This window comes from Hemitrygon akajei, chromosome 3, assembly GCF_048418815.1.
Source record: "Hemitrygon akajei chromosome 3, sHemAka1.3, whole genome shotgun sequence".
NCBI lineage: Eukaryota > Metazoa > Chordata > Chondrichthyes > Myliobatiformes > Dasyatidae > Hemitrygon > Hemitrygon akajei.
Window position 1 is genome coordinate 40,959,445 of NC_133126.1, and position 24,663 is coordinate 40,984,107.

The 24,663-nt window shown below is 41.9% G+C and overlaps 1 protein-coding gene across 1 annotated transcript in view; it reads left to right on the forward strand.

Annotated features, from left to right (window-relative positions):
- The first annotated feature begins 1,582 nt into the window (after positions 1-1,582).
- Positions 1,583-24,663, forward strand: part of LOC140724891 (kelch domain-containing protein 2-like) — a 45,743-nt gene continuing 22,662 nt past the window's right edge. Inside the window, exons 1-7 of the mRNA XM_073039641.1 lie at positions 1,583-1,771; positions 9,853-10,074; positions 13,114-13,197; positions 15,373-15,486; positions 18,422-18,540; positions 24,244-24,325; positions 24,410-24,493. Coding sequence (XP_072895742.1) covers positions 9,865-10,074; positions 13,114-13,197; positions 15,373-15,486; positions 18,422-18,540; positions 24,244-24,325; positions 24,410-24,493 — 693 coding nt within the window. The 5' untranslated portion in view covers positions 1,583-1,771; positions 9,853-9,864. The remainder of the gene's footprint in view (positions 1,772-9,852; positions 10,075-13,113; positions 13,198-15,372; positions 15,487-18,421; positions 18,541-24,243; positions 24,326-24,409; positions 24,494-24,663) is intronic.

The window sequence follows — 24,663 nt, forward strand, 5'->3', positions numbered from 1 at the left end:
GAATATAGTATTAACGGTAAGATTCTTGGCAGTGTGGAGGATCAGAGGGATCTTGGGGTCTGAGTCCATAGGACACTCAAAGCTGCTGCGCAGGTTGACTCTGTGGTTAAGAAGGCATACAGTGCATTGGCCTTCATCAACCGTGGAATTGAATTTAGGAGCCGAGAGGTAATGTTGCAGCTATACAGGACCTTGGTCAGACCCTATTTGGAGTACTGTGCTCAGTTCTGGTCGCCTCACTATAGGAAGGATGTGGAAATTATAGTAAGAGTGCAGAGATTTACAAGGATGTTGCCTGGATTGGGGAGCATGCCTTATGAGAATGGTTTGAGCGAACTTGGCCGTTTCTCCCTGGAGCAACAGGATGAGAGGTGACCTGACAGAGGTGTGTAAGATGATGAGAGGCATTGATCTTGTGGATTTTTCCCAGAGGATTTTTCCCAGGGCTGAAAAGGCTAACATGAGAGGACACAAGCTTTAAGGTGCTTGGAAGTAGGTGCAGAGGAGATGTCGGGAGTAAGTTTTTTACTTAGAGAGTGGTGAGTGCGTGGAATGGGCTGCCGGCAACAGTGGTGGAGGTGGATACGATAGGGTCTTTTAAGAGACTCGTGGATAGGTACATGGAGCTTAGAAAAACAGAGGGCTATGCGTAATCCTAGGTAATTTCTAAAGTAAATACATGTTTGGCACAGCATTGTGGGCTGAAGGGATTGTACTGTGCTGTAGGTTTTCTATGTTTCCATTTTCCAATCCTACATCACCTCTAAGGATTTGTTTACATTTTTTACCCCCTCAGCCTGCCTACCTACCTGTCCTTTTGATACAATGTGCATCCTTGAATTTTAAGCTCCCAACTACAATCTTTCAGCTAGGACTCGGAAATGGCCACAACATCATACTTGCCAATATCTAACTGCCCTACAAGATTTGCTACCTTTATTCGTATATTGCGCACATTCAAATATAACAATATTGCATAGAACAGGAAAGAGACCGTGAACCTTGTGTCACTGTACCAGAACTAACAACACAGCCCTAACAGCAACAAGATGAAAGATTGGTTGTTGACCCCATAAGGTAGGGGCTGAATGCAACCCTGTGCTGATCAACAGAGCTGCAGTAGATAGCTGACAGCTTTAGGTTCCTTGACATCCATATCAGCAACAACCTCATTCGGTCGCTTCACACTGATGTAGTGATCAAGAAAGCACATCACCCTATGTATTTTCTTAGGCTTCTGAGAAGCTTCGACGTGGACACGGAAATTCTCTTGAACCTCTACAGATATGAGGGAGAAGGCACTCAAGACAGGTTGCATCTTGGCCTGGTAAGGTAACTGCTCCGCTCTGGACCAGTGGAACGTGCAGAGTAGTCAGCTTTATCAGTTCCGCTTCACTGTGTGTGGTAAAACTGCCCATCCTGTTACAGTACTCCCAGAGGCGACAGCACTCTCGGGGGGGTTACAACAAGTTAATCACATCACCCCCCCCCCCCCCAGTCAGCGGGCCATAGATCACGTGGCCGCCAGCCCGTTCGCGATCACGTGACCCGCGGCGGGGCTCGCGCTTTCGGTTTCATCGACCGGAAGTTCTCCGCGGAACGGCTTCCGGTGTTTCCGTCGCGTGTGGAGGTTTATAAACAAGCTGCGAAAGTCTGGCCGCCGCCGGGGAGTCGGCGGCTGCTGTACATCGACCGGCCGACTCCGGTCACTCATCTGACAATTTAAAAATCTGCGCACGACGGTGTCGACATTTTGGTGTGGGATCTTTTGGTTAGTGCAATTTAAAAATAATTATGTGTTTTAAAAGTAAAACTATTGTTTCCTCTGATTTGCTGTAATGGTACCACTACACCATCAATCAATTAAAACCCCAAAACTAGCTGATTAAGATAATTTTGGTTCCCCAATTTAATGAAGGATTTATTGTTACTGTGAGCAGTTTAGATAAGGTTCACAAGGATTATCCTATAAATGGAGACATTGGTCTTATGAAGAAAGGTTGACCAGTTGGTCTGTTCTTATTGACATTTAAAGGGAGATGTGATCAGTTGAATGTTCTTGGGGATTTAGACAAGGCAAATATGTCCTCAGATGTACAGAAAGAGTGAGCACAATTTCAGTGTAAGGGTGTGCTGATCTAAGACTGAGATGACGAAGAACTACTTCTCTATGGATTTTGAACTTTTGGAATCACTTGCTCCATAAAACTGGAATCTAAATTCTTGACTGTATTTGACCAGTGAGGAAGGTTAGGTGGGAAGTGGATTTGTGGAATGTTGGATCAGCTTCGAAACAGTTGACATTTGGGCAAAAGCCCCTTCAGCAGAACTCCTGAAGTCCTCCTGAAGGGTCCTGGCCTGAAGCATCAACTGTACTCTTTTCTTCCATAGATACTGTCTGGCTTGCTGAGCTCATCCAGCACTTTGTGTGTTGCCATTTTGTAAAATCATTGGTTTAACGGTGTATTAAACCAATGACTGTCATTGGTCTAAGTTTCTTTGGTTATCAGAGATATCAGTTTTGCATTTAAAATTGAGCTTATTAGGCATCAGTTTTGGTTGCGTGGTACATTGGCTTTCAGCTCCGACAGCCTGGGTTCAGTCCTTGTCTCTGGTGGTAGCAGTGTGGAATTTGCTTGTTTATCCTTAACGATATGGTTTTCTTTCATGTACTCTGATTTCCTCTGGAATTGCAAAAATGTGGGATGGTAGGTTAATTGTCCAATGGTAAATTGCCCTGGTCTGTAGCTGAGTGATGGGTGATATTGATTAGAATCTGGGAATAATGAAATGGCATTAATATAATTGCATCTTAATGCTCAGTGTGGATTGAGGACTCTGTCTCAATGCAACTGAATTTGGTGTACTTGGATTTTCATAAAGCTTCTGAAAGCCTTTTGATAAAGTACTGCATAAAATATTTGTCCTTAATATTAAACTTGTATTGGGGTAATGAATTGGCATGAAAGCTGCCATAGGAATGTGTCTTTTGAAGGTTGGTGTAATGGACAATATCTATTAGAGTACTGCAGTGTTCAGTGCTTGGGTCTTGGTCATTGGTAATATAATCAGTGATCACGATGATGGAGCCAACTAATTCATTTCAATTTATGCTGAATTGTCAGGATGATGCAAAGAGACTCCAAGTTGACTGAGATAGAGCATCTAGTAGGACGTAATGTAGGAGGTATGCATATAGGAAGGAGATTGAAATCTGGTTCAGTGGTGCCATAACAATAGCCTTACCAAAGAGCTGGATATCAACTACAAGAGGAAGAAACTGGAAGTCTGTGAGCCAGTTCTCATAGGGGGAGAGGGTCAGTGGCTTTAAATTCCTTGACATTCACATATCAGAGGATCTGTCCCAGACCAGCATGTAAATGTCATTGCTAGTAAGGCACAATAGTCCCTCTACTTAGAAGTTTGTGTAGATTCAGAAACTGTCACAAACTTGTATAGATGCACAGTGGAGAGTATCTTGACTGATTGTATCACACCCTGGTTTCCTGGGACTCCAATGTCCAGGAAAGAAAGACTACAGAAAGTGGTGGATACTGTCCTGTCTGTCACACACAAAGCCCTTCCTACACTGAATACGTAATGGATTGCTGCTACAGGAAGACAACATCCAAAAGACCCCACCAGCTCTCTTTTTGCGACTACCACCAGGCAAGAGGTACAGAAGCGTGAGGGTACATTCAACCAGTGTCAGGAGCAGTTATTATCCTACAATCATTAGGCTCCTGAACCATCGTGGATCATTTCACTCACCACAACTCTGACCTGATTCTACAACCTACAGACTTGCTTTCAAGGACTCTACACCTGGTGTTCTCAGTATCGGTTTTGGGAGATAATGTCACAGTAACAGACCTTGCCAGCCCAAAGAGCCTGCACCATCCAGTTAACCTTTGACCAATTAACATACTAACTTGTACGTCTTTGGAAGGTGGGAGAAAACTGAAGCGGTCACAGGGAGAATATACAAACTTCTTGGAGACAGCAGCAGAACTTGAACCCAGATCACTTGCACTGTGAGGTGTTCAATGGCTTCATTTAATTTCAGCAAGTGTATACAACCTGAAATTCTTACTCTTCACACACATTCACGAAACAGAAGAAAACCCCAAAGAGTGAATGACAGGAAAATGTTAGAACCCCGAAGCCCTCCCTCCCAACTCCCACGCACAAGCAACCCTCCCCCACCTGTTCCAGCAGAAAGCATCAGCCCCACCACTGCCTGCCATGCAAACAATGGCAAAGCCTCCAAAGAGACCATGATCTGGAGTTCATCTCAACAGTTCAACATCCCACAGGCACCCTCTCACTAATGAAGGAGAGAGGGGTATCACCCCTGCCACAGTGAGAGGGGAGACCAACAGCTTGCTGCTTCAATGTTGCAGTCTGCAGTGTCATTTTATTTAGTTTCCTGACTCGAGAATCAGCAGCAGATTCTCCTTCGAAAGAGCGTGATCACTCAAGTGCAGAGGCCTCCGACACTGTTTTGATGTTTCAGTGTTCCGATCTTCCGTGGTGCTTCCGTTGGTTGCACTGGCAAGGAATTGGGTTGTATATTGGGCCGCAGAGCCACACCCTGAATGAAGGTGCACGTATTCCAGGCCACTCGGTGAGCTGTGAGAGCGGGAGCCTATCACTGTGAAGAACTGTAGTTCAAGTGCAGCTGTAGAGCACGGATTCCAATCAGACTCCAGCCACCTTGAAAAAGAAAGAAGAGGGATTAAAGGGAAGAATTTGCACTGTTTTGCAGATAAACTTGAAGAAGTTGCCCTCTGGTGCCATCTCGTAGCTCTTCTCAGTTTGCCGAGTCCTTTGAGAATGGTAACTGCTACTCTTATCGTGCTGCACACTGATTATATTTACTTGTACCATTTGTCGTTTTTGGACATTGGTTGCTTGACAGCCTTTATTTGTGTATGTTTTTTTCATAGATTTCATTGTATTTGTTTCTGGTAAATGCCTGCAAGAAAATGAATCTCAAGATAGTATATGATGAATTTACTTTGAGCTTTGAACTTTGAAAATGTAGTGGATGTAGTATATTGTGAATAAATGTGAATTTATCAAACAAGCTCAAGGCCAACATGTTCCTATAAGGGTAATAGGAGTATAAAAGTGTAGAATCCCTGAATGTTGAAGGATATGCAGGGTTGAATAGAGAGGAAAAAAGGAAATTTATGACAAGTATTGTGAGCTAAAGATAGTGAAGTTGTCACAAGTGTAAAAAGTGCTCAGTAAGGAAGTAAGAAGGTAAAGAGGGAGCCAGAAGGCATGAGTGAGGTCCTAAGTGAGTACTCTGTATTCAAAGGAAGCATGCCTTGTATTTGGAGAGTTCAGTGAAGGAGTGGGTGAAAGTCTGGTGCAGGTCTCCATAAATAAATAAATATGAGGTACTCAATGTCTTACAAGGCTGCAAAGTGGGTAAATTCCCAGGAATGGATAGGATTTATTCCAGGCTGTTATGGGATGCAAGAGAAGGGATTATTTGGATTATGGCTAAGGTTTTTAAATCTTCACTGGACTCAAATGAGAAGCACTATAACTGGAGGACAGCAAATGTGGTTTCTTTTCAAAAAAGACAGCAGGGAACAGCCTGATAAATATAAACTTGTGAGCCTAGTGTTAGAGGTAATAAATGTATTGCAAAATATTCTAAGGGAGAGGATAAATTTCCATTGGAAAGGCAGGGATTAATCAGAGACAGCCGACATGGCTTTGTCAAAAGCAGGAACATAACTGACCAATTTGTTTTAAATTTTTTGAAAAGGTAATAATTTATATCAATCAGGGCAGTATATGTAATTTACATGGGTGATAGAGAAGCCTGGTTCAAAAGAGCTAGTGGGATTGAGGGCAAGTTGACAAATTAGATCCAAAATTAAAACACAAAATGCTGGCAGAACTCAGCAGGTCAGACAGCATCTATGGGAGGAGGTAGTGACGACGTTTCGGGCTGAAATGTCGTCAGTACCTCCTCCCATAGATGCTGACTGGCCTGCTGAGTTCTGCCAGCATTTTGTGTTTTTATTTATTTCCAGCATCTGCAGATTCACTCGTGATCCAAAATTAGCTTGGCAATAGGAGACTGGATGATGGTAGAAGGTCATTTTTGGGAATGGATTCCCTTTGACTTGCTGTATCACACAAGGATTAGTGCTGGGACCCTTGGTGTTTGTAAAATACATGAATGATTTGGATTGGATCAATAAGTTTGTGGGTGACACAAAAGATTTAGCAGTGTTGTTGATAGTGTGCAAGAGTTAGGCTCGAGAGAGAGATCAGTGTATTTGTGAAATGGGCTGGAAAAAATTGTAAATGGAAATTAGTGAAATCCAGAGGTGATGCAATTTGGGAATATAAATTAAGTTATGACATAAACTGTGGGTCTTGGGAGGTATTCAGTGACATGGGGACCTTGGAGTACAAATCCATAAATCCTTGGAGGAGGTTAGGAAGACGTATGGGATACAAGTAAGGAAGTTATGTTCCGACTTTATAAAAGTTTGGTTAGACTTCCACTGGAGTACTGCAGGCAGCTCTGGTCACCAATGTGTAGGAAGGATATAATAGTGCTGGAGGGAGTGTGATGGGGATTCATCAAGATGTTATCTGGGATCAAGCAGTTCAGTTACAAGGGGAGACTGAAGAAGCTAGGTCTGTTCTCCATGGAGTGGAGTAGGTTGAAAGGACGTGAGATTAAAATTCAGAAGTCCAGATGGGACAGACTGCAGGAAACTTTCCCCCATATCAGAGCTAGATAAAATGAGAAGTCTGAGGTTTGGGGTAAAGGGAAGGAGATTTAGAAGGGAATTTATTTTACCCCAAGAGTGGTAAGTATCTGGAAGTCATTGCCTAAAAGTAGTTGAAGTTAAGTCATCAACAACATTTAAGAAATATTTAGATGAGCATTTTTCATTTAGGTATAAAGGGGCAAGAACCAGGTGCCTGGCAATGGCATTGAAATGGAAGATTGCCCTGGTCATCATGAGGGCCAAATGGCATGTTTCCATGCTGTATGATTCTAGGATTATCCATTTTGATGAACAAAATAAGACTTGAGTATCCTTGTATACCAGTTACTGAAAGCAGGCATTCAAGTGCAGTAAGCAGTTAAAGAAGGCAAACAGTATGTTGGTCATAGCAAAAGATTTAAGTGCAGGAGAAAGGATGACTTACTACAGTTATAGGGACCATCCTGTAATATGATGTGTAGTTCTGGACTCTTCACTTGTGGACATACCAGTCAAAGAGTGCGGACAATGAAGACTCACTGGACTGATCCCTTAAGTGTTGGAACTGCCATGTGAGGAGCAATTATGTTGGCTGGAATAGTATTTGTTAAAGCCTACGAAAAGAGTGTCTAATTGATACTTCCAAAATTCGAACAGCTGAGAATAGTTTAGAGGGGGAAATTTAACTGGGATTGCTCTATAATCTGGATAAATTTTTGGGCTAGAAAGGCCCCTAATTTGCAAGAAAATACGGAGGTATGTAAATATAAAGGGACATGGCAATGTATAGTGTCAGACATGTGGAAGTTGAAAATAATGTCTTGAGATCTGAATAGAGATGCTCTGCAAAAGGAGGTTACTGCAATCTGTCTTTGGTTTCTCCAAAGTGGAGAAGCACTGAATGCAGTACATGAGATTGAAAGATTCAAGTGAATTTCTGCTTCACTTGAAGGGACTGTTTGGGTTCTGGATAGTGGAAAGGGAAAGGGTGAAAAAAACAGATATTGCTTTGGGAAACTGTTATGAGAAGGTAATAAATAAGCAGCTGGAGGACCATGATGGGTTGGGCTGCATCTGTGGAAGCAACGAGTCAAGACCTGCATCAGTCATGAGAGTGTAAAGGGGAGAGAAACAGTAAAAAGGGGTGGGTGGGGGGGTAAAAACAGTGGTCAATGGACAGAGTGAGGGGTCACTGCTGCAGGTTACAAGGCAAAAAGTTTATAACTAGATGGGGAAAAAACCTTCAGTCAGTGGGTGGTGAAACTTGAAGTTCACTAGCTTTGAGGGCTGTTGCAGCTATTTCATAGAATATTTTAAAAAGAAAATAGCCATCACTTTAGATACAAAAGATATTAAAGAAATAGAAATAGGTTTATTTTCACTGTATATTGTTAACTTTGTTATTTTGCTATAGCAGTACAGTGCAAAGACACAAAAATTGCTAAGTTTCACAAATAGTGCAAAAGATGAATAATGAAGTAGCATTTGGTTCATGTTCCTTTGAGAATCTGGTGACAAAGAGGAAGTTGTTCCTAAAATGTAGAGTGTGGGTCTTCAAGCTGCTTTACCTCCTTCCAAATGGTAGTAACGCAAAGAAGCTATGCCACGGATGCCACCTTCTAGAGCAGGGGTTCCCAACTGTTTTTATGCCATGAATCCCTACCATTAACCAAGGGGCTTGTGGACGCCAGGTTGGGAACCCCTGTTCTAGAGGCATCGCCTTTTGAGGAGGTTTTCTATGGTGAGGAGGGTTGTACCTATTATGGAACTGGTTGAGTCTACAACCCTCTGCAGCCTCTTGTTCTGTGCATTAAAGGCTCAACTGAGACTGGTACAGCTAGTCAGAATACTCTCCACCATACATTTGTAGAGATTTGCAAGAGTCTTTGACATTCCAAATCTCATTATTAACTCCTAATGTAGTTGAGACACGGACATGCCTCCTTCATGATTACATGTGTTGGTTCCAGGATAGATCTTCCGAGTTGCAGAAACTCAGAAACTTGAAGCTACTCACCCGTTCCGCTGCTGATTCCTTCAGTGAGGACTGGTGTGTGTTCCCCTGACTTGCAATCAACAATCAATTCCTTTGTCTTGTTGACTCTGAGTGAGAGTTTGTTGCTGAGACACCACTCAACCAGTTGATCATTCCCACTCCTGTACATCTTGTCACTATCTGAGATTCTGCCATCAATAGTGAAGTCATCAGCAAATTTATAGATGGCATGTGATTTGTGCCAAGCCGCACGGCTGGGATATAGAGAGAGCAGAGGGCTAAGCATGGATCTTTGAAGTGCACTGGTATTGATTATCTGCAAGAAGGGAATAATATTTCTGATCTGGACTTTCTGTGGTCCTCCTGATAAGTCAATAATCCAGTTGCAGAGAAAGGTACAGGGCTCAGCTTTTGAAACTTGTTGATTAATACTCTTGGAATGATGGTGCTGAATTCTGAAATGTAATCAATAAACAGCAGCCTGTCATATGTTTTGCTGTTGTCTAGTACTCCAAGTGATATGAAAACATCAGGAATTTGATATTGAGGTAACTGGTGAGCCACAATTTTGCCAAATGGTGGAGCAGGCTTGAAGGGTCAAATGCCCTACTCTGCTCCTGTTTTCTGTGTTTCTAAGATTTAATTTTAGTTTTCTGTATGTCAAAGTGTTCCTAAATTCACTTTTGAAAGTTCATCATTAGTAGAAATTGAACAGGTCATTTAGAATGAGTTGATTAATGCCTTTTCCAAATGTTTTGGTTTCTTCATTTCATTGTTTTTCTGGATTAGTATTTATAAATTGCATTGAATTAATTTGTGAATGATGAGAAGTTAATTTGTAACCTAATTCAACATTTACATTTTTCACCAATACTTATGAAAGCTTCATGAAGGCTTGGATGGATATTTCATAAGCAAGTCTAGCCAGGCTGTACAAAGACATACATAAGTAAAGCTGAATAGTTGAATGGGTTTTCACAATTATATGTAGGTATGTTAGTAAGATTCTTATTTAAACTATATAACTTCCAATAACTTATTTGCAACCACTGAAAAATATACATGGCCAAGCTGCCTTACTTTCAAATAATCACCTTCGTTGTTTAGAAATTGTGAAATATGGCCAATGAAAATGAAGACCTACATATAGTACTGGAGGAGGAAGAGGATGATGATGATGATGATGATGATGAAGAGGAAGAAATTGCTGTTGATTATTTCCGGGCTAGAGTTCCACGATCAAATTTTCATGATTCTATACCAGAAGAACGTAGTGGTCACGTAGCTGTAGCATATGAAAACTATATGTACGTTCTAGGTGGCTATAAGGTAAGATAATATGAACTGCATTACCTGTTTTAATTTATGAAATAAACACAATTTAGTATTCTATTTACTTCTCTCATATTTCTTACCTCTTTTAAAATACATGTGTTCAGGCAATCCAGATCATATTTGCAATTGTACTTATGGGCTAATTAGTTGTGAGTTCAGATAAAAGGACATAGTGTAAAATAAAGCAAATGATATTATTTCAGTTAGAGTATTTTACAGAAATTCTCTGTGTTATCAGAAATGAGGCTAGCCTGAGAAAGAGCAGATGTCCTTACGGATCAAAATGGTAATTTATACGTAGAGCCAAGTGATGGGGGTGAGGTCCTAAATGAATAATTATCATCTAATATTTGCCAATGAGAGTGACATGGAAGATAATCAGTTCACAGAGGTGTGTAGGTAAACTGAAGCAGGTGGGTATTGAGGAGGAGGTATAGGGCATTGTGGGACAGGTGAGAGCTGATTAAGCCCCTGACCAGGATAAGATCTATACTAGGTAGCTATGGGAAGCAAGAGAAGATGGCTGGAGTCCTGATGGAAATCTTTTCGAAGTCACCCATAAGTGAAGTGCCAAAAGACTGAAGGATAGCTAATGTTTCTTCACTTAAGGACAGCAGAGAATAGCCAGGTAAATATAGGTGGTGAGCTTTATGTCATTGGGAAATTACTGAAGAAAATCTTCAGAGATATGTACATTTGGAAAGGAAGTGGCTGGTTAGGGATTGTTGACATGGCTTTGTGCAAGGAAATCCTGTCATACTGATGCAGCCAGAGATGTACTGCAGGGCTTGGGGCTTGGAACTGTTGTTCTTTATGATATACTGTATATTGACTTGGATGGAAATGTAGGCGGCGTTATTGCAAGTATACAGATGACAAGATGTTCTGGATAGGGTGGAAAGTTGTTTAAGAATATGGCAGAAGATCGATAAGATGGAAAATTGGGGAGGAGTGCTAGCAGATAGAATGTAATCCCAGTTGTTGGGGTGATGCATTTTAGGAAGTTAAATAAGGGTAGGATGAATATAGTAAAAGTTACAGCACTAAGGCATGTTGATGAGCAGAGGGACCATATTTCCTTGGAAGTGACAATATGGGTCAATAGGTAGAGAAGAAGGCAAGTTGGAATGAAACGTTGCAACTTTACAAACACTGGATAGACCACATTTGGAATATTGTTGCTACACGATTAAGAGGATGTGGTTGTGCTGAATGGAATATAGAGAAGATTAACCAGGATGTTGCCAGAATTGGAATCCTTCTGTTTTAGGGAGAGATTGAATATGCTGTATTTGTTTTCCCCAGATGACCTGATAGAGGTACAAGAAGCATAGATAGGGTAGGAGTATCAAAATACGAGAGCATGGATTAAGGTGAAAAGAGTTCTAAAGAGGATTTAAGAGGAAAGTTGTTTTTTTTCCACAGTAAGTGGTTGATATCGTAACTCGGTGCAAGAGAAAGTGGTGGAGTCGGATACAATCACTACGTCTAATATGTGGACAAACACTTAAATAGCAAGGTCTAGAAGGTTACAGACCTTGAGTGAGCAAAATAGTGTAGGGAAAGGTTTGGCGTAGATATGATGTGGCCCTGTTCTGTGCTATGATCTATGTAGTGATGGGATTACTTGAGATTGTCAAAATAACTTGCTCAAAAATATTCTGTAGAGTCACAAAACTATTAACAATGGAAGAAAAGTACATTTAACAATCAAGTCTGTGCCAGAACAGTCTCTGTTTACTACTTTTTTGCCACGAACCCTGCAAACCTTTCCTTTAAAGAATTTGTTCCTTATTTTGAAAGTTTTGTTTGGGCAGTAGCAATAGTTTCAATTAATGAATTCCGGATATTGGCCACCCATTCTGTGCAGAAAATCTTTCCTTCTGCTGGCATTGGACAGCATCCACAGAAGGTTGACAAGAATTATTCTGGGAATAAAAAGGTTAATGTAAGAGGAGCATTTGATGACTCTGAGACTGTACTCACTGGAGTTTAGAAGAATGAGAGAGATCTCAAAACCTATCAAATATTGAAAGGTGTAGATAAGAACGTTGTGAAGAGGATGTTTCCTATACAGGGGGAGCCTTGGACCAGAAAACCCCAGAAAAGAAGGATGTCTCTTTAGAATGAGGAATTTCTTTAGCCAGTGGGTGGTGAGCACATGGGATTCCTTGCCACAAACAGCTGTGAAGGCCAAAGCCTAAAACTGCTCACAATACTCCAAAAGTTGTCTGAACTTCACTGTTACCATGGGAGCCATGAATTTCTGATCCTGCTAATACGGAACCTCAGTATGTTCCAGCAGATTATTTTAATTTTCTTACAGAAGATGTGACAGTGGCACAGATAGTAAAGGTAAAGATTAAAAATGAGCTTTGTCACATGTACATCAGAATATTTGGCCTATGTCAATGACCAAAGCAATCCTCAATGTGTTTGGGCAGCCCGAAAATGTTGCCGTGTTTGCATCACCAGCATAGCTTACCCATGCCCACAACTTATGAACCCTAACTCATATGTGTTTGGAATGTGGGAGGAAACACATGTGGTCACGGAGAGAACATACCAACTCCTTATAGACAGTGGTGGCAGTGGACCCTGATCTGACAGCTGGGACTATAAAGCATTACACTGACCACTACACTGCCAGGCCAACCAAAGAAGTAGAGCTGCTTCTTCTCAATACCAGAGATCCAGGTTCAATCCTGATCTCGGGTACCATCTATGTGAGTTTGCATGTTTTCCTTGTGATCATGTGGGTTCCCTCCAGGTGCTCTGGTTTCCTCCAGCATCTAGGTTAATTGGGTATTGTAAATTGACCTTGGTATGTAGGTCAGCGATGAGGAAACCAGAGCAAATTGATTAAAAAAACTTTTTTTTAAATGTGGGAATAAAAAAGACAGGGTTAGTGTAGATGACATGGTCTTGGAGGACCATAGTGCGTCTGCCCATGATGCATCTCTCTGTGTGTGAGCACTAAATGTCATCATTGTCTTGTTGTTTTTTCTGAATTGTTTTTCAATTTATTTGCAGAATGCTGCAATTCGAGGCTATCATGATTTCTATTTGCCAAGAGAAGAACTTTGGATCTATAACATGGAAACTGGACAATGGAATGTTTTGATCTTTCTTTTAATATTTTACATATTGATTTTTTTTTTCTTTATAAACCTGAACAGATATTGAATTACTTGAGTTGCTTAATGCTGTGACTCGTGAGTACATTCATTGCCAGGCTAAAGAATAGCTGGTGCTTAATTTGAAATAATTCCAGCAAGTGATGGAAATACTCAGCAGCACCAGAACAGGTTGATCAAAAGCGAGAAAAATTAGAAATCAAACTTGTTTGAAGTAACATCGAAGGGAGATGAGTAGAGAAAAGAAAGGGAGTGACTCTGATTGGGTGGCTAATGGGAGAAACAACCTGTTTTGTGGCTTATAGAGCGAAGGTACTTGACAGAACCCCAATATGTGTCAGGTCTCATCTGGAAGAACTGATTTGGGCCCTGAATGGTGCTGAGGGATGAGGTGTAGGGGCAGGTGCAGCACTTGGCATGCCTGCAGGGATACGCACCAGGATGGAGATAAATTGTGAGTAACAAGTGAGCAAGGGAATCACATAGAAAGTGATCCCTACAGAAAGGGTGAGGGGGGAGGTAAAGATATGCTTACTGGTGGGATCCTGTTGGACATGACTGAAGTTATGGAGAATGATGTACTGGATATAGAAGCTTGTGAGATGATAGTTGAGGACAAGGGAAACCCATCTCTGTTATGACAGCGGGAGGATGAAGTAAATGTAGATGTCTGGGAAAAGGAAGAGATGTGGGTAAGGGAAGCATCGATGGTGGGAAAGAACAGATGCGGAGATGGAGAAACTGAGAGAAAGGAATAGCATTTTTTTTTTACCAGTGATGGGTTGGGAAGAGGTATAGTCAAGTTAACTGAGGGTTAGTAGGTTTGTAAAAGATGCCAGTGGATAGCCCATCTCCAGAGATGGAGTGAGATTGATAAAAGAGAGAGAAGTGTCTAAAGTGGACCGGGTAAGTTTTAGGGCAGGGTGGAAGTTGCAGGCAAAGTTGATGAAATTGACAAGCTCAGTGTGAGCGCAGGAAGCAACACAAGAGTTGTGGAGTATTTCCAGTGTAGGCTTGAAATATGGACTGTTCCATGTAGCTGACAAAGTCAGGCATTGCTGGGGCCCATGGCTACGGTTTTGATTTAAAGAAAGTGGGAAGCCGACAGAGAAATTGAAGGTAAGAACCAGTTTTGCCAGATGGAGGAGAACTGGTTAGATGTGTTGTGTAGAAAGAAGCAGAGAGCTTTAAGACCTTCCTGATGAGGGTTGGAAGTATGAATATCCCCAAAGTAAAAGTAAGACAATCCATGCCAGGTTCTGGACGTGATGAAGAGCATGTGAAATGTTGCAGATATACCTGTGGGCTGAACCAAAGGAGACAAAATGGAGTTGAGGTATGCAAACAAGAGTTCAGTGGGACAGGGGCAGGCCTAAACAATGGGCCTATTGGGATATAGGTTTGTATGAGACAGAAACTACCTGCAGAGTACGGGAACTGAGGTTGGTGCCAGTGGATGGGAGATCTCCAAAGTCGAGAGGTTGGTGATGGTGCACAGGACAATGGCCTGGTGCTCCTCAATGGTCCTGTACAAGAAGTAAGTGGAGGTGTCTGAGAGTTACCATCTGGCCTCAGTAAGATAGAGGCCAATCCACCAGACTACAACAGCAATACCATCCTCCTCGCTTTTCCCATTTCATGTTCTGGATACCCTGTACCCCTTCTCATCTGGCCATCACCTTGCTCTGGTTCCTCTTCAGCTCTTTATCTTTTCTACCTATCCATGCATCTTCTTAACTTGCCCCCCCACCCCCTTCCCCTCACCTAGTCTCACTTATCACCTGACAGCATGTACTCCTTCCCCTCCCCTCGCTGCCTTGTTCTGGCTTCTGCCCCTTTCTTTCCAGTCCCAATGTAGGGTTTTGGCCCAAAGCCTTGACTGTTTATTCCCCTCCATGTAGTTCTTGACTGGTGAAGAATTGTAGAATCTGGATGAGAGGAAAACAATGAAAGCTGGATTCAATTCCACAATAGTGTTTTTCAGTGGACAGGTATCTAAATACAGATAAGGAAAGGAGAAACCTGCATCTCTCTCATTTGAGAGCAGCCCTCTCTGAAGTGATCAAAAATTTGTTACAAATCTTCAGCGTTCATGAAAAATCTTTCTTGCCAAATGAAATTCATATTAATAATCACATTATTTCCTTACAGGAAGAAGAAATTCACAACAGGTGATGTTCCTCAGTCCATGTCAGGAAGTTGTGCAGCTTGTGTGGATGGAGTGCTGTATTTGTTTGGAGGGCATTATGCCATAGGCAACTCAAATGAGGTAGTTTTAAATTTACTGAGTTAGAATGCTGCTGTGATTAACTATTGCTGTTTTAATCTTGTGAGAAAACTGATTTTTAAAAAGCATTAACACATGCAGTTATATTTAAAACAGACGGTCATATGGCTAGCACCTTCTGTTCAAGATTCAAGACTGTTAAGAACACAATGATTGCTACTTTGCATCTGATGCAGCTGAGAACACAGTAATAAAACACAATGTTAATACATAAGAATGGCTTGTATGTGTTTTGTATGTGCATAAAGTGACACCTAGTGCAAGAGTGTCTGCACCTCAGATGACTGCCAGGAAATTAGATAAAGTAGTTGTGGTGGTGTAGGTTAATGGGTGGAGTATTGATCAGCCTGACAACTTGGAGTAAGTACCGTAACTGTTCTTGATTGTGGTGGTCCTAGCATAGGTGCTGTGTAGCCTCTTCTGATAACCATGAGCCGGGTGGGTGGGATCCTTCAGGATTTTGCTGGCCTTTTTTATATATGTCTTTCATGATGGGAAGGCTGGTGTCAGTAATGTGTTGGGTAGCTTTAGCTGCTCATTGTAGAACCTTCCTGTCCATTGCAGTGCAGTGTTCATACCATGCAGAGGTGCAGCACACTAGGATGTTCTCAACTGCACTGGGCTGTGAGTATCAATGTGCGTTCAAGTTCAAGTTTATCATTATCTGACTGTACATACATACAACCAAATGAAATAAATTCCTCCGAGCTACAGTGCACCCACAAGACGTATATCACAGACAGCACATAAAACAAAAATTATCACAAATAAGTTAATAAAATATAATTTAAAGTGCATGTAAAGTGCACAGCACAGGTAAACAATGCCCTAGTGATAAGACCTAAGTGGTGGCAGGGTATTTATTAGTTTCTCAGCATGGGAGAAGAAGTTGTTACCCAGTCTAGCAGTCTTAGTCCTCCTGCTTCAGAACCTCCTTCCTGACAATAGTGACCAAAGAGATAGTGGGATGGATGGTAGGGATCCTCAACAATACCTCAAAGTTCAAAGTAAATTTATTATCAAAGTACATACATCCCTGAGATTCATTTTCTTATGGGCATACTTAAATTGCCTGGCTGGTGGTGCAGTGGCATTCGCACCAGATTTAAAGGCCAGGGTTTGAATCCAGCTGGTTCCTTGCACGCTTTCCATCCATTCTGGGTTGAGCATCGAGCTAGCAAATCAGCGTCTTTATTTAAAAAAATCAGACAATGCTAAAGTAATGGCAAGGTTGCTGCCTGATGCACCATAAGGCGCAGAGAGGAACAACAACAATACTCAATAAATCTATAGAATAACAACAATAACAGAATTACTGAAAAACTGCCCAACTTGGGCATTCAACCAGAGTACAGCAGAACTGTCGAATACAAAAAGAAAGAAATAATAAATAGGCAACAGATATTAAGAACATGATAGTCCTTGAAAGTGAGTCTCCACATCTGATCCTCCAATGATCTCTGGTTTCCTTCCCTTGAAGTCAATAATGGGCTCCTTGGTCTTGCTGACACTGAGTGAGAGGTTGTTGCTATGGCACTACTCAGCCAGATTTTCAGTCTCTCTCCTATGTGCTGATTCATTATCACCTTTGATTCAGCCTATGACAGTGGTGTTATCAGCGATCTTGAATAGGGCATTGGGGCCTGTGCTTAGGCACACAGTGTAAAGAGAGTAGAGCAGGAGACGAAGCACATAGCCTTGTAGTGCACTTGTGCTGATGGAGATTGTGGAGGAGATGTTACTGATCTGAACTTACTGTGGTCTGCAAGTGAGGAAATCGAGGATCCAATTGCATAAGGAGATACTGAGGCCAAGGGTACTGATAAGTTTTGAGGGGATGATGGTATTGAACACTCAGCTGTAGTTCGTAAAGTGCATCCTGCCCTTCATTTACAATGCTGCTGGTCAATTGATATAATCCAATTACCAGGCACTCAAAACACTTAATAATTGTTGAGGTCCTTGCCACTGGGCGGTAATCGTTTAGGCCTGTTATTGTCACTTTCTTGGACAACAGAATGATGGTGGTTGCCTTGAAGCCTGGAGGTACAGTAGACTGTTGCAAAGATATTAAAGATGTCCATTAAGACCTCTGTTAGTGGAGGCGCACAATTCCTCAGTAGTTGACCAGCTATGTTGTCCAGCCCCACAGCTATGCGTGGGTTTACCCTGGCTAGGATTCTCCTCACCTCCTCGGCTGCAGCCAGACAGGGTGCCTGTTCTTTGAGGGAGAGGGTGTTTTCCTCTGTCACATTATTCATTATATCAAATCATATATAGAAGGCATTTAGCCTTTCAGGAAGAGAGGCACTGCTCTCATTGACACACAAGGTGGACTTATAATCTGTTGTGATAATGTGCTGTTAAGGTTACATGACAGAGAGGCATAAATTGTTTGGTGGTGAGACTAGGGGTATATGCTGTGGGAATTCCACATTTCCCTCTATGAGAAATTCCCCTTGAATGGTCCAGCTCTCACTTAAAATTATTTCCTTTTGTCCTAGAATTGTACACCAGAGCATGTAGTTTCTCTATTAGCTGCACATCTGCAGTTGATATCCTATTAATAACCAAGTTTTAAACTATAGGGTGACATAGCTATAGGTTAAACTATAGAATAGTGGTAGCTGTATTTTTTGTATACTTGCCCAGACTCTTCCTATTTGATTATATTTTATAGGTAAAATTTGTCCCTTGTTGCTCTCCTATCATATAGCACTAACCACTATAATATGGTTGTTCGGTTCTCACAAATCTGGACAGGAAGAAGTGATAATACCGTTCACGATACTATCATTGATTGAGATTACAGATTTGAGTTTTGTTTTTTAATTGCATTGTTCTCATTTAAAGCAGTTGACAACAAAGCCATAAAGTAGGCTTAAGCCTGACATACTTTTTTTAAATCTCTCTGTAGTTATATATGTTAAATCTGAGATCCAAAGACAGAATGCTGCATTGGCAGAGAATAGAAAACTTCAAAGGAGTGCGACCAACACCCAAAGATAAGCTTGGCTGCTGGGTGTACAAGAACAAGTGAGTACACGATTAATCAACAGATAGAGATGATGAACAGTGTGAATTAGAGAAGACCTAATAGGCAATTCCGATATCCTAAACAAGCATAATAAAGTGTGGCCACTTTATTAGGTACAGGAGTGGAACCCAGTGTGGCCAATTTAACTGCCGGCCCAGATCAGAGGTGAGAGCTGATTTTGCTCGCTGTCCACAATCTTCACTCCTTTCTCCAGGGTGTGGGGCCTTTCTCTGTTCTGTCATTGGGTCAATTCAAACTCCTGCCCAGATAGACTGAAAAGACAGGGTGTCGGTGGGGATGAGAACCGATTTCACTTGCTCTCTGCAATGGTCACTCCTCTCTCCATAGCGCCGAGGCTATGAAGACTGCCCTGGCTGCTGTGCTGCGTGCCCCCTAATATGATGAACTGACTAGCAAGGCTTTGGGCCTACTCCAGGCTGTTCCTCAGATCTGAGGACTCAATTTTAGTTGGGAATGCTGTTGTTTTTCACTTCAATTCTTTGCATGATTTTTTTTTCTTTCTCTTTCACATGGAGTGTTGGTCTTTTATTTTTTTTCTTTAATTGGATTCTTTTGGGTTTCTTGCATTGTGGCTATCTGTGAGCAAGCAAATCGCAAGGTTGTATATACATTCTTTGATAATAAATGAATCTTGAATCTGCCGCTGCTGTAGCCCATTCATTTCAAGGTTCAATGTGTTGTGCATGCAGAGATGCTCTTCTGCACACCACTGTTGTAAGGGTGGTTATTTGAGCTACTGTTGCCTTCCTGTCAGCTGGAACCAGTCTGGCCACTCTCCTCTGACCCCTCTCATTAACAAAGTGTTTTCATCCACAGAACTGACACTCACTGGATGTTTTTTGTTTTTCACTGCATTCTCTGTAAGCTCTAGAGACTGTTGTGCGTGAAAATCCCAGGAGATCAATCTGGTATCAACAATCGTTCTGTGGTCAAAGTCACTTAATAGAACATAGAACAATACAGCACAGTACAGGCCCTTTGGCCCACAATGTTGTGCTGACCCTTAAACCCTGCCTCCCATATAACCCTCCACCTTAAATTCCTCCATATACCTGTCTAGTGTCTCCTAAATTCCACCAGTGTATCTGCCTCCACCACAGACTCAGGCAGTGCATTCCACGCACCAACCACTCTCTGAGTGAAAAACCTTCCTCTAATATCCCCCTTGAACTTTCCACCACTTAGATCACATTTCTTCCCTGTTTAGCCCAACCATCAGAATAAGAGCTGAAGCTATTGATATGCCTGATTGCTTTTATGCACTGATTTGCTGGCACAATTAATTGATTAGATATTTGCATTAATGAGCAGGTGTATAGATGTACCTAATAAAGTGGCCACTGATTGTATGTGGTGGTGTTGTTTTGTTGGATTGAATGTGACTTTATTGTAATTGCTACTTTGACCTTTAGAATAAATTAGACAATGGACAATAGACAATAGATGCAGAAGTAGACCATTCAGCCCTTCGAGCCTGCACCGCCATTTTGAGATCATGGCTGATCATCTACTATCCATACCCAGTTCCTGCCTTGTCCCCATATCCCTTGATTCCCCTATCCATAAGATACCTATCTAGCTCCTTCTTGAAAGCATCCAGAGAATTGGCCTCCACTACCTTCCGAGGCAGTGCATTCCAGACCCCCACAACTCTCTGGGAGAAGAAGTTTTTCCTTAACTCTGTCCTAAATTACCTACCCCTTATTCTCAAACCATGCCCTCTGGTACTGGACTCTCCCAGCATCTGGAACATATTTCCTGCCTCTATCTTGTCCAATCCCTTAATAATCTTATATGTTTCAATCAGATCCCCTCTCAATCTCCTTAATTCCAGCGTGTACAAGCCCAGTCTCTCTAACCTCTCTGCGTAAGACAGTCCAGACATCCCAGGAATTAACCTCTTGAATCTACACTGCACTTCCTCTACGGCCAGGATGTCCTTCCTTAACCCTGGAGACCAAAACTGTACACAATACTCCAGGTGTGGTCTCACCAGGGCTCTGTACAAATGCAAGAGGATTTCCTTGCTCTTGTACTCAATTCCCTTTGTAATAAAGGCCAACATTCCATTAGCCTTCTTCACAGCCTGCTGCACTTGCTCATTCACCTTCAGTGACTGATGAATAAGGACTCCTAGATCTTTGTATTTCTCCCTTACCTAACTCTACACCGTTCAGATAATAATCTGCCTACCTGTTCTTACTCCCAAAGTGGATAACCTCACACTTATTCACATTAAACGTCATCTGCCAAGTATCTGCCCACTCACCCAGCCTATCCCAAGTCACCCTGAATTCTCCTAACATCCTCATCACATGTCACACTGCCACCCAGCTTAGTATCATCAGCAAACTTGCTGATGTTATTCTCAATGCCTTCATCTAAATCGTTGACGTAAATTGTAAACAGCTGTGGTCCCAATACCGAGCCCTGTGGCACCCCACTAGTCACCACCTGCCATTCCGAGAAATACCCATTCACCGCTACCCTTTGCTTTCTATCTGCCAACCAGTTTTCTATCCATGTCAATGTCTTCCCCCCAATGCCATGAGCTTTGATTTTACCCACCAATCTCCTATGTGGGACCTTATCAAATGCCTTCTGAAAATCGAGGTACACTACATCCACTGGATCTCCCCCATCTAACTTCTTGGTTACATCCTCGGAAAAATTCCAACAGATTAGTCAAGCATGATTTACCCTTGGTAAATCCGTGCTGGCTCAGCCCAATCCTATCACTGCTATCTAGATATGCCACTATTTAATCCTTAATAATGGACTCTAGCATCTTTCCCACCACCGATGTCAGGCTGACAGGTCGATAGTTCTCTGTTTTCTCCCTCCCTCCTTTCTTAAAAAGTGGGATAACATTAGCCATTCTCCAATCCTCAGGAACTGATCCTGAATCCAAGGAACATTGGAAAATGATTACCAATGCATCCGCAATTTCCAGGGCCACCTCCTTTGATATCCTAGGATGCAGACCATCTGGACCTGGGGATTTGTCAGCCTTCAGTTCCATCAGTCTACTCATCATTGTTTCCTTCCTAATGTCAATCTGTTTCATTTCCTCTGTTACCCTATGTCCTTGGCCCAACCATACATCTGGGAGATTGCTTGTGTCTTCCTTAGTGAAGACAGATCTAAAGTACTTATTAAATTCTTCTGCCATTTCTCTGTTTCCCATAACAATTTCACCCAATTCATTCTTCATGGGCCCAATATTGTTCTTAACTATCTTCTTTCTCTTCACATACCTAAAAAAGCTTTTGCTATCCTCCTTTATATTCCTGGCTAGCTTGCCTCATTTTTTCTCCTCGTATTACCTTTTTAGTTGAGTTCTGTTGTTCCTTAAAAACTTCCCAATCATCTGTCCTCCCACTCACCTTAGCTCTGTCATACTTCCTTTTTTTTAATGCTATGCAATCTCTGACTTCCTTTGTCAACCACTGTGGCCCCTTTCTCCCCCCCCCCCCCCCTTTGAATCCTTCCTTCTCCGGGGGATGAACTGATTTTGCACCTTGTGCATTATTCCCAAGAATACCTGCCATTGCTGTTCCACTGTCTTTTCTGCTAGGATATCCATCCAGTCAACTTTGGCCAGCTCCTCCCTCATGGCTCCATAGTTTCCCCTGTTCAACTGCAACACTGACACCTCCGAGCTGCCCTTATCCTTCTCAAATTGCAGATAAAAATTTATCATATTATGATCACTACCTCCTAGTGGCTCCTTTACTGCAAGATCACTTATCAAATCCTGTTCATTACATAACACTATATCCAGAGTAGTCTTGTCCCTGGTCGGCTCTCGTACAAGCTGTTCCAAGAATGTATCCCGTAGGCACTCTACAAACTCCCTATCCTGGGGTCCAGCACCAACCTGATTCTCCCAGTTCACCTGCGTGTTGAAATCCCCCATAACTACTGCGACATTACCTTTTCCACATGCCAATGTTAACTCCCTATTCAACTTGCACCAAATATCCATGCTACTGTTTGGTGGCCTGTAGACAACACCCATTTGGGTCCTTTTGCCCTTACTGTTCCTCAATTCTATCCACACAGACTCCACTTCTCCTGATCCTATGTCCCCCCTTACAAAGGACTGAATCTCATTCCTCACCGACAGGGCCACCCCACCCCCTCTGCCCACATTTCTGTCCCTACGATAGCACGTATACCCTTGTACATTCATTTCCCAGGTCTGATCTCCCTGCAGCCATGTCTCCGTTATCCCAACAACATCATAGTTACCCATTCGCACCTGGGCTTCAAGCTCATCCGCCTTATTTCTGACACTTCGTGCATTCAGATATAGAATTTTTAGCCCATTTCTCCTCTCTCTGTTTGAATCGCTGCCTATTGTGCTTAACCCAGCTCCCTGAACTCCCATCGGGCTATACGCCCCTAGAATTTTGTAGTCCTTCCTAAATTTACTTATTCTTTCAACACATTTAACTCCATGTTCTGTCAGACCATCCCTCTGTTCATGTGTCCTCCTTATCACTTGTTCCGCCTCACCTTTCTCTACTACACACTTAATATTCCGGAACCGTGTAGTCCCCACCTGTCCTTTATTCTTCCTCTCGCTATCCTCTCTCACATTCTGGATCCCCGCCCCCTGCAAATTTAGTTTAAACCCCCCCCCCCCCCAAGAAGCACTGACAACTAGTGAACATAAAGATCCCAAGATAAGTTCCAGAAACATTTAATCTGTTTTCAGTTAATTCTTCATGTTTGTTAAGCAGGATGATTTTGGTAAATGCATAAGATAAATAATGTATTAAAAATACACAGTTGTCTCCAAAATGAAAGAAATCTAAAGGTATTATAAAAAAAGTGTTGATTTAAAGATTCTTAGATTTTATTTGTGAAACTAAAGTCTAGTCAATTTAGGAAAATTTCATGTAATAGCAAAAGTTGACTGAAGGTTGACAACATTTTGAAAATCTTAAAAATAAAATGCTATTTATTTAATCACTGCATTGGTATAAAACTCCATGTTGGACTGTCCCAAGCCCGGCTGGGAAAGCAGGAGGACTGGGCACAGGGCTGGCAATCCCATCCCATAAAATCCCAGTGCTACAGAAACGCAACAAAACTCCAAACACCTCATCCCTAGGGAAGGAAGTTTACACCAAAAAGATGAACTACACATAGGCAATCTTGAAAGACTGGCTCAGGACAGAAGATTCAGTACCAGCTGCTACCGATGGCCTATAACTCAGTAGGGTTATATTTGATGGGCTTAAGAAGACGATGACGACATTGGTATAACATTTGTCAGTATGGAAAAAAGATCAATACATTTATTGATCAACTTAATTCAATTATTCCTTTCATGGTCATTAATAGATACAGAAACAGATATCTGTGCCCATCAATTACCCATTTTTACTGTCATCCTCCCCTAACCCATTTTATTCTCCCAGCATTCCTATCTGTTCATGCCTAGATTCTAGACATTCAGGGCAATTAACCTACAGACGTGTTAATTTATTGAACTGTAAGAGGAAAACTGTTGTCAAAAGGAGAACATGCAAACTCCACTGAGCGGCACCAGGAGGTCAGGATTGAACCTTGGTTGTTGGAGCTTTGAGACTGCGGATTGAAAAATGGTGACTGTAAATTCTACCCTGCTTTGCCTGTCTCATTGTAATTACTGCTAATTCTTCTTCCAGAGTGATTTTCTTCGGTGGCTATGGTTACCAGCCTCAGGAGAAGTGTCATGGATCATTTGAATTTGATGAATCATCATTTTGGGTAAATAGTTATTTTTGTTGTTTTGAGAATGTCTTCCTTTGTGTCTCTAAACAGTGAGGTTGAAACTGTTTATGTTTGTTTCAGAATGCAAGTCATCCAAGAGGCTGGAACAATCATGTCCACATTATTGATCTTGAAACTTTTACATGGTCTCAGCCCCTTACAAAGGTATCCGTTCTTTTAAAAATGCATAACAACAGTAGCTGTGGGGGGACGGGAGGGACAGAAGACTCTGAAAATACACAGGATGGCAGACCACATCTGTGAGGAGATGAGCTGAATTGGTGTTTCCTAGTCATCAGAACCGGGGAAAATCTAGAAAACTAATACACTGTACA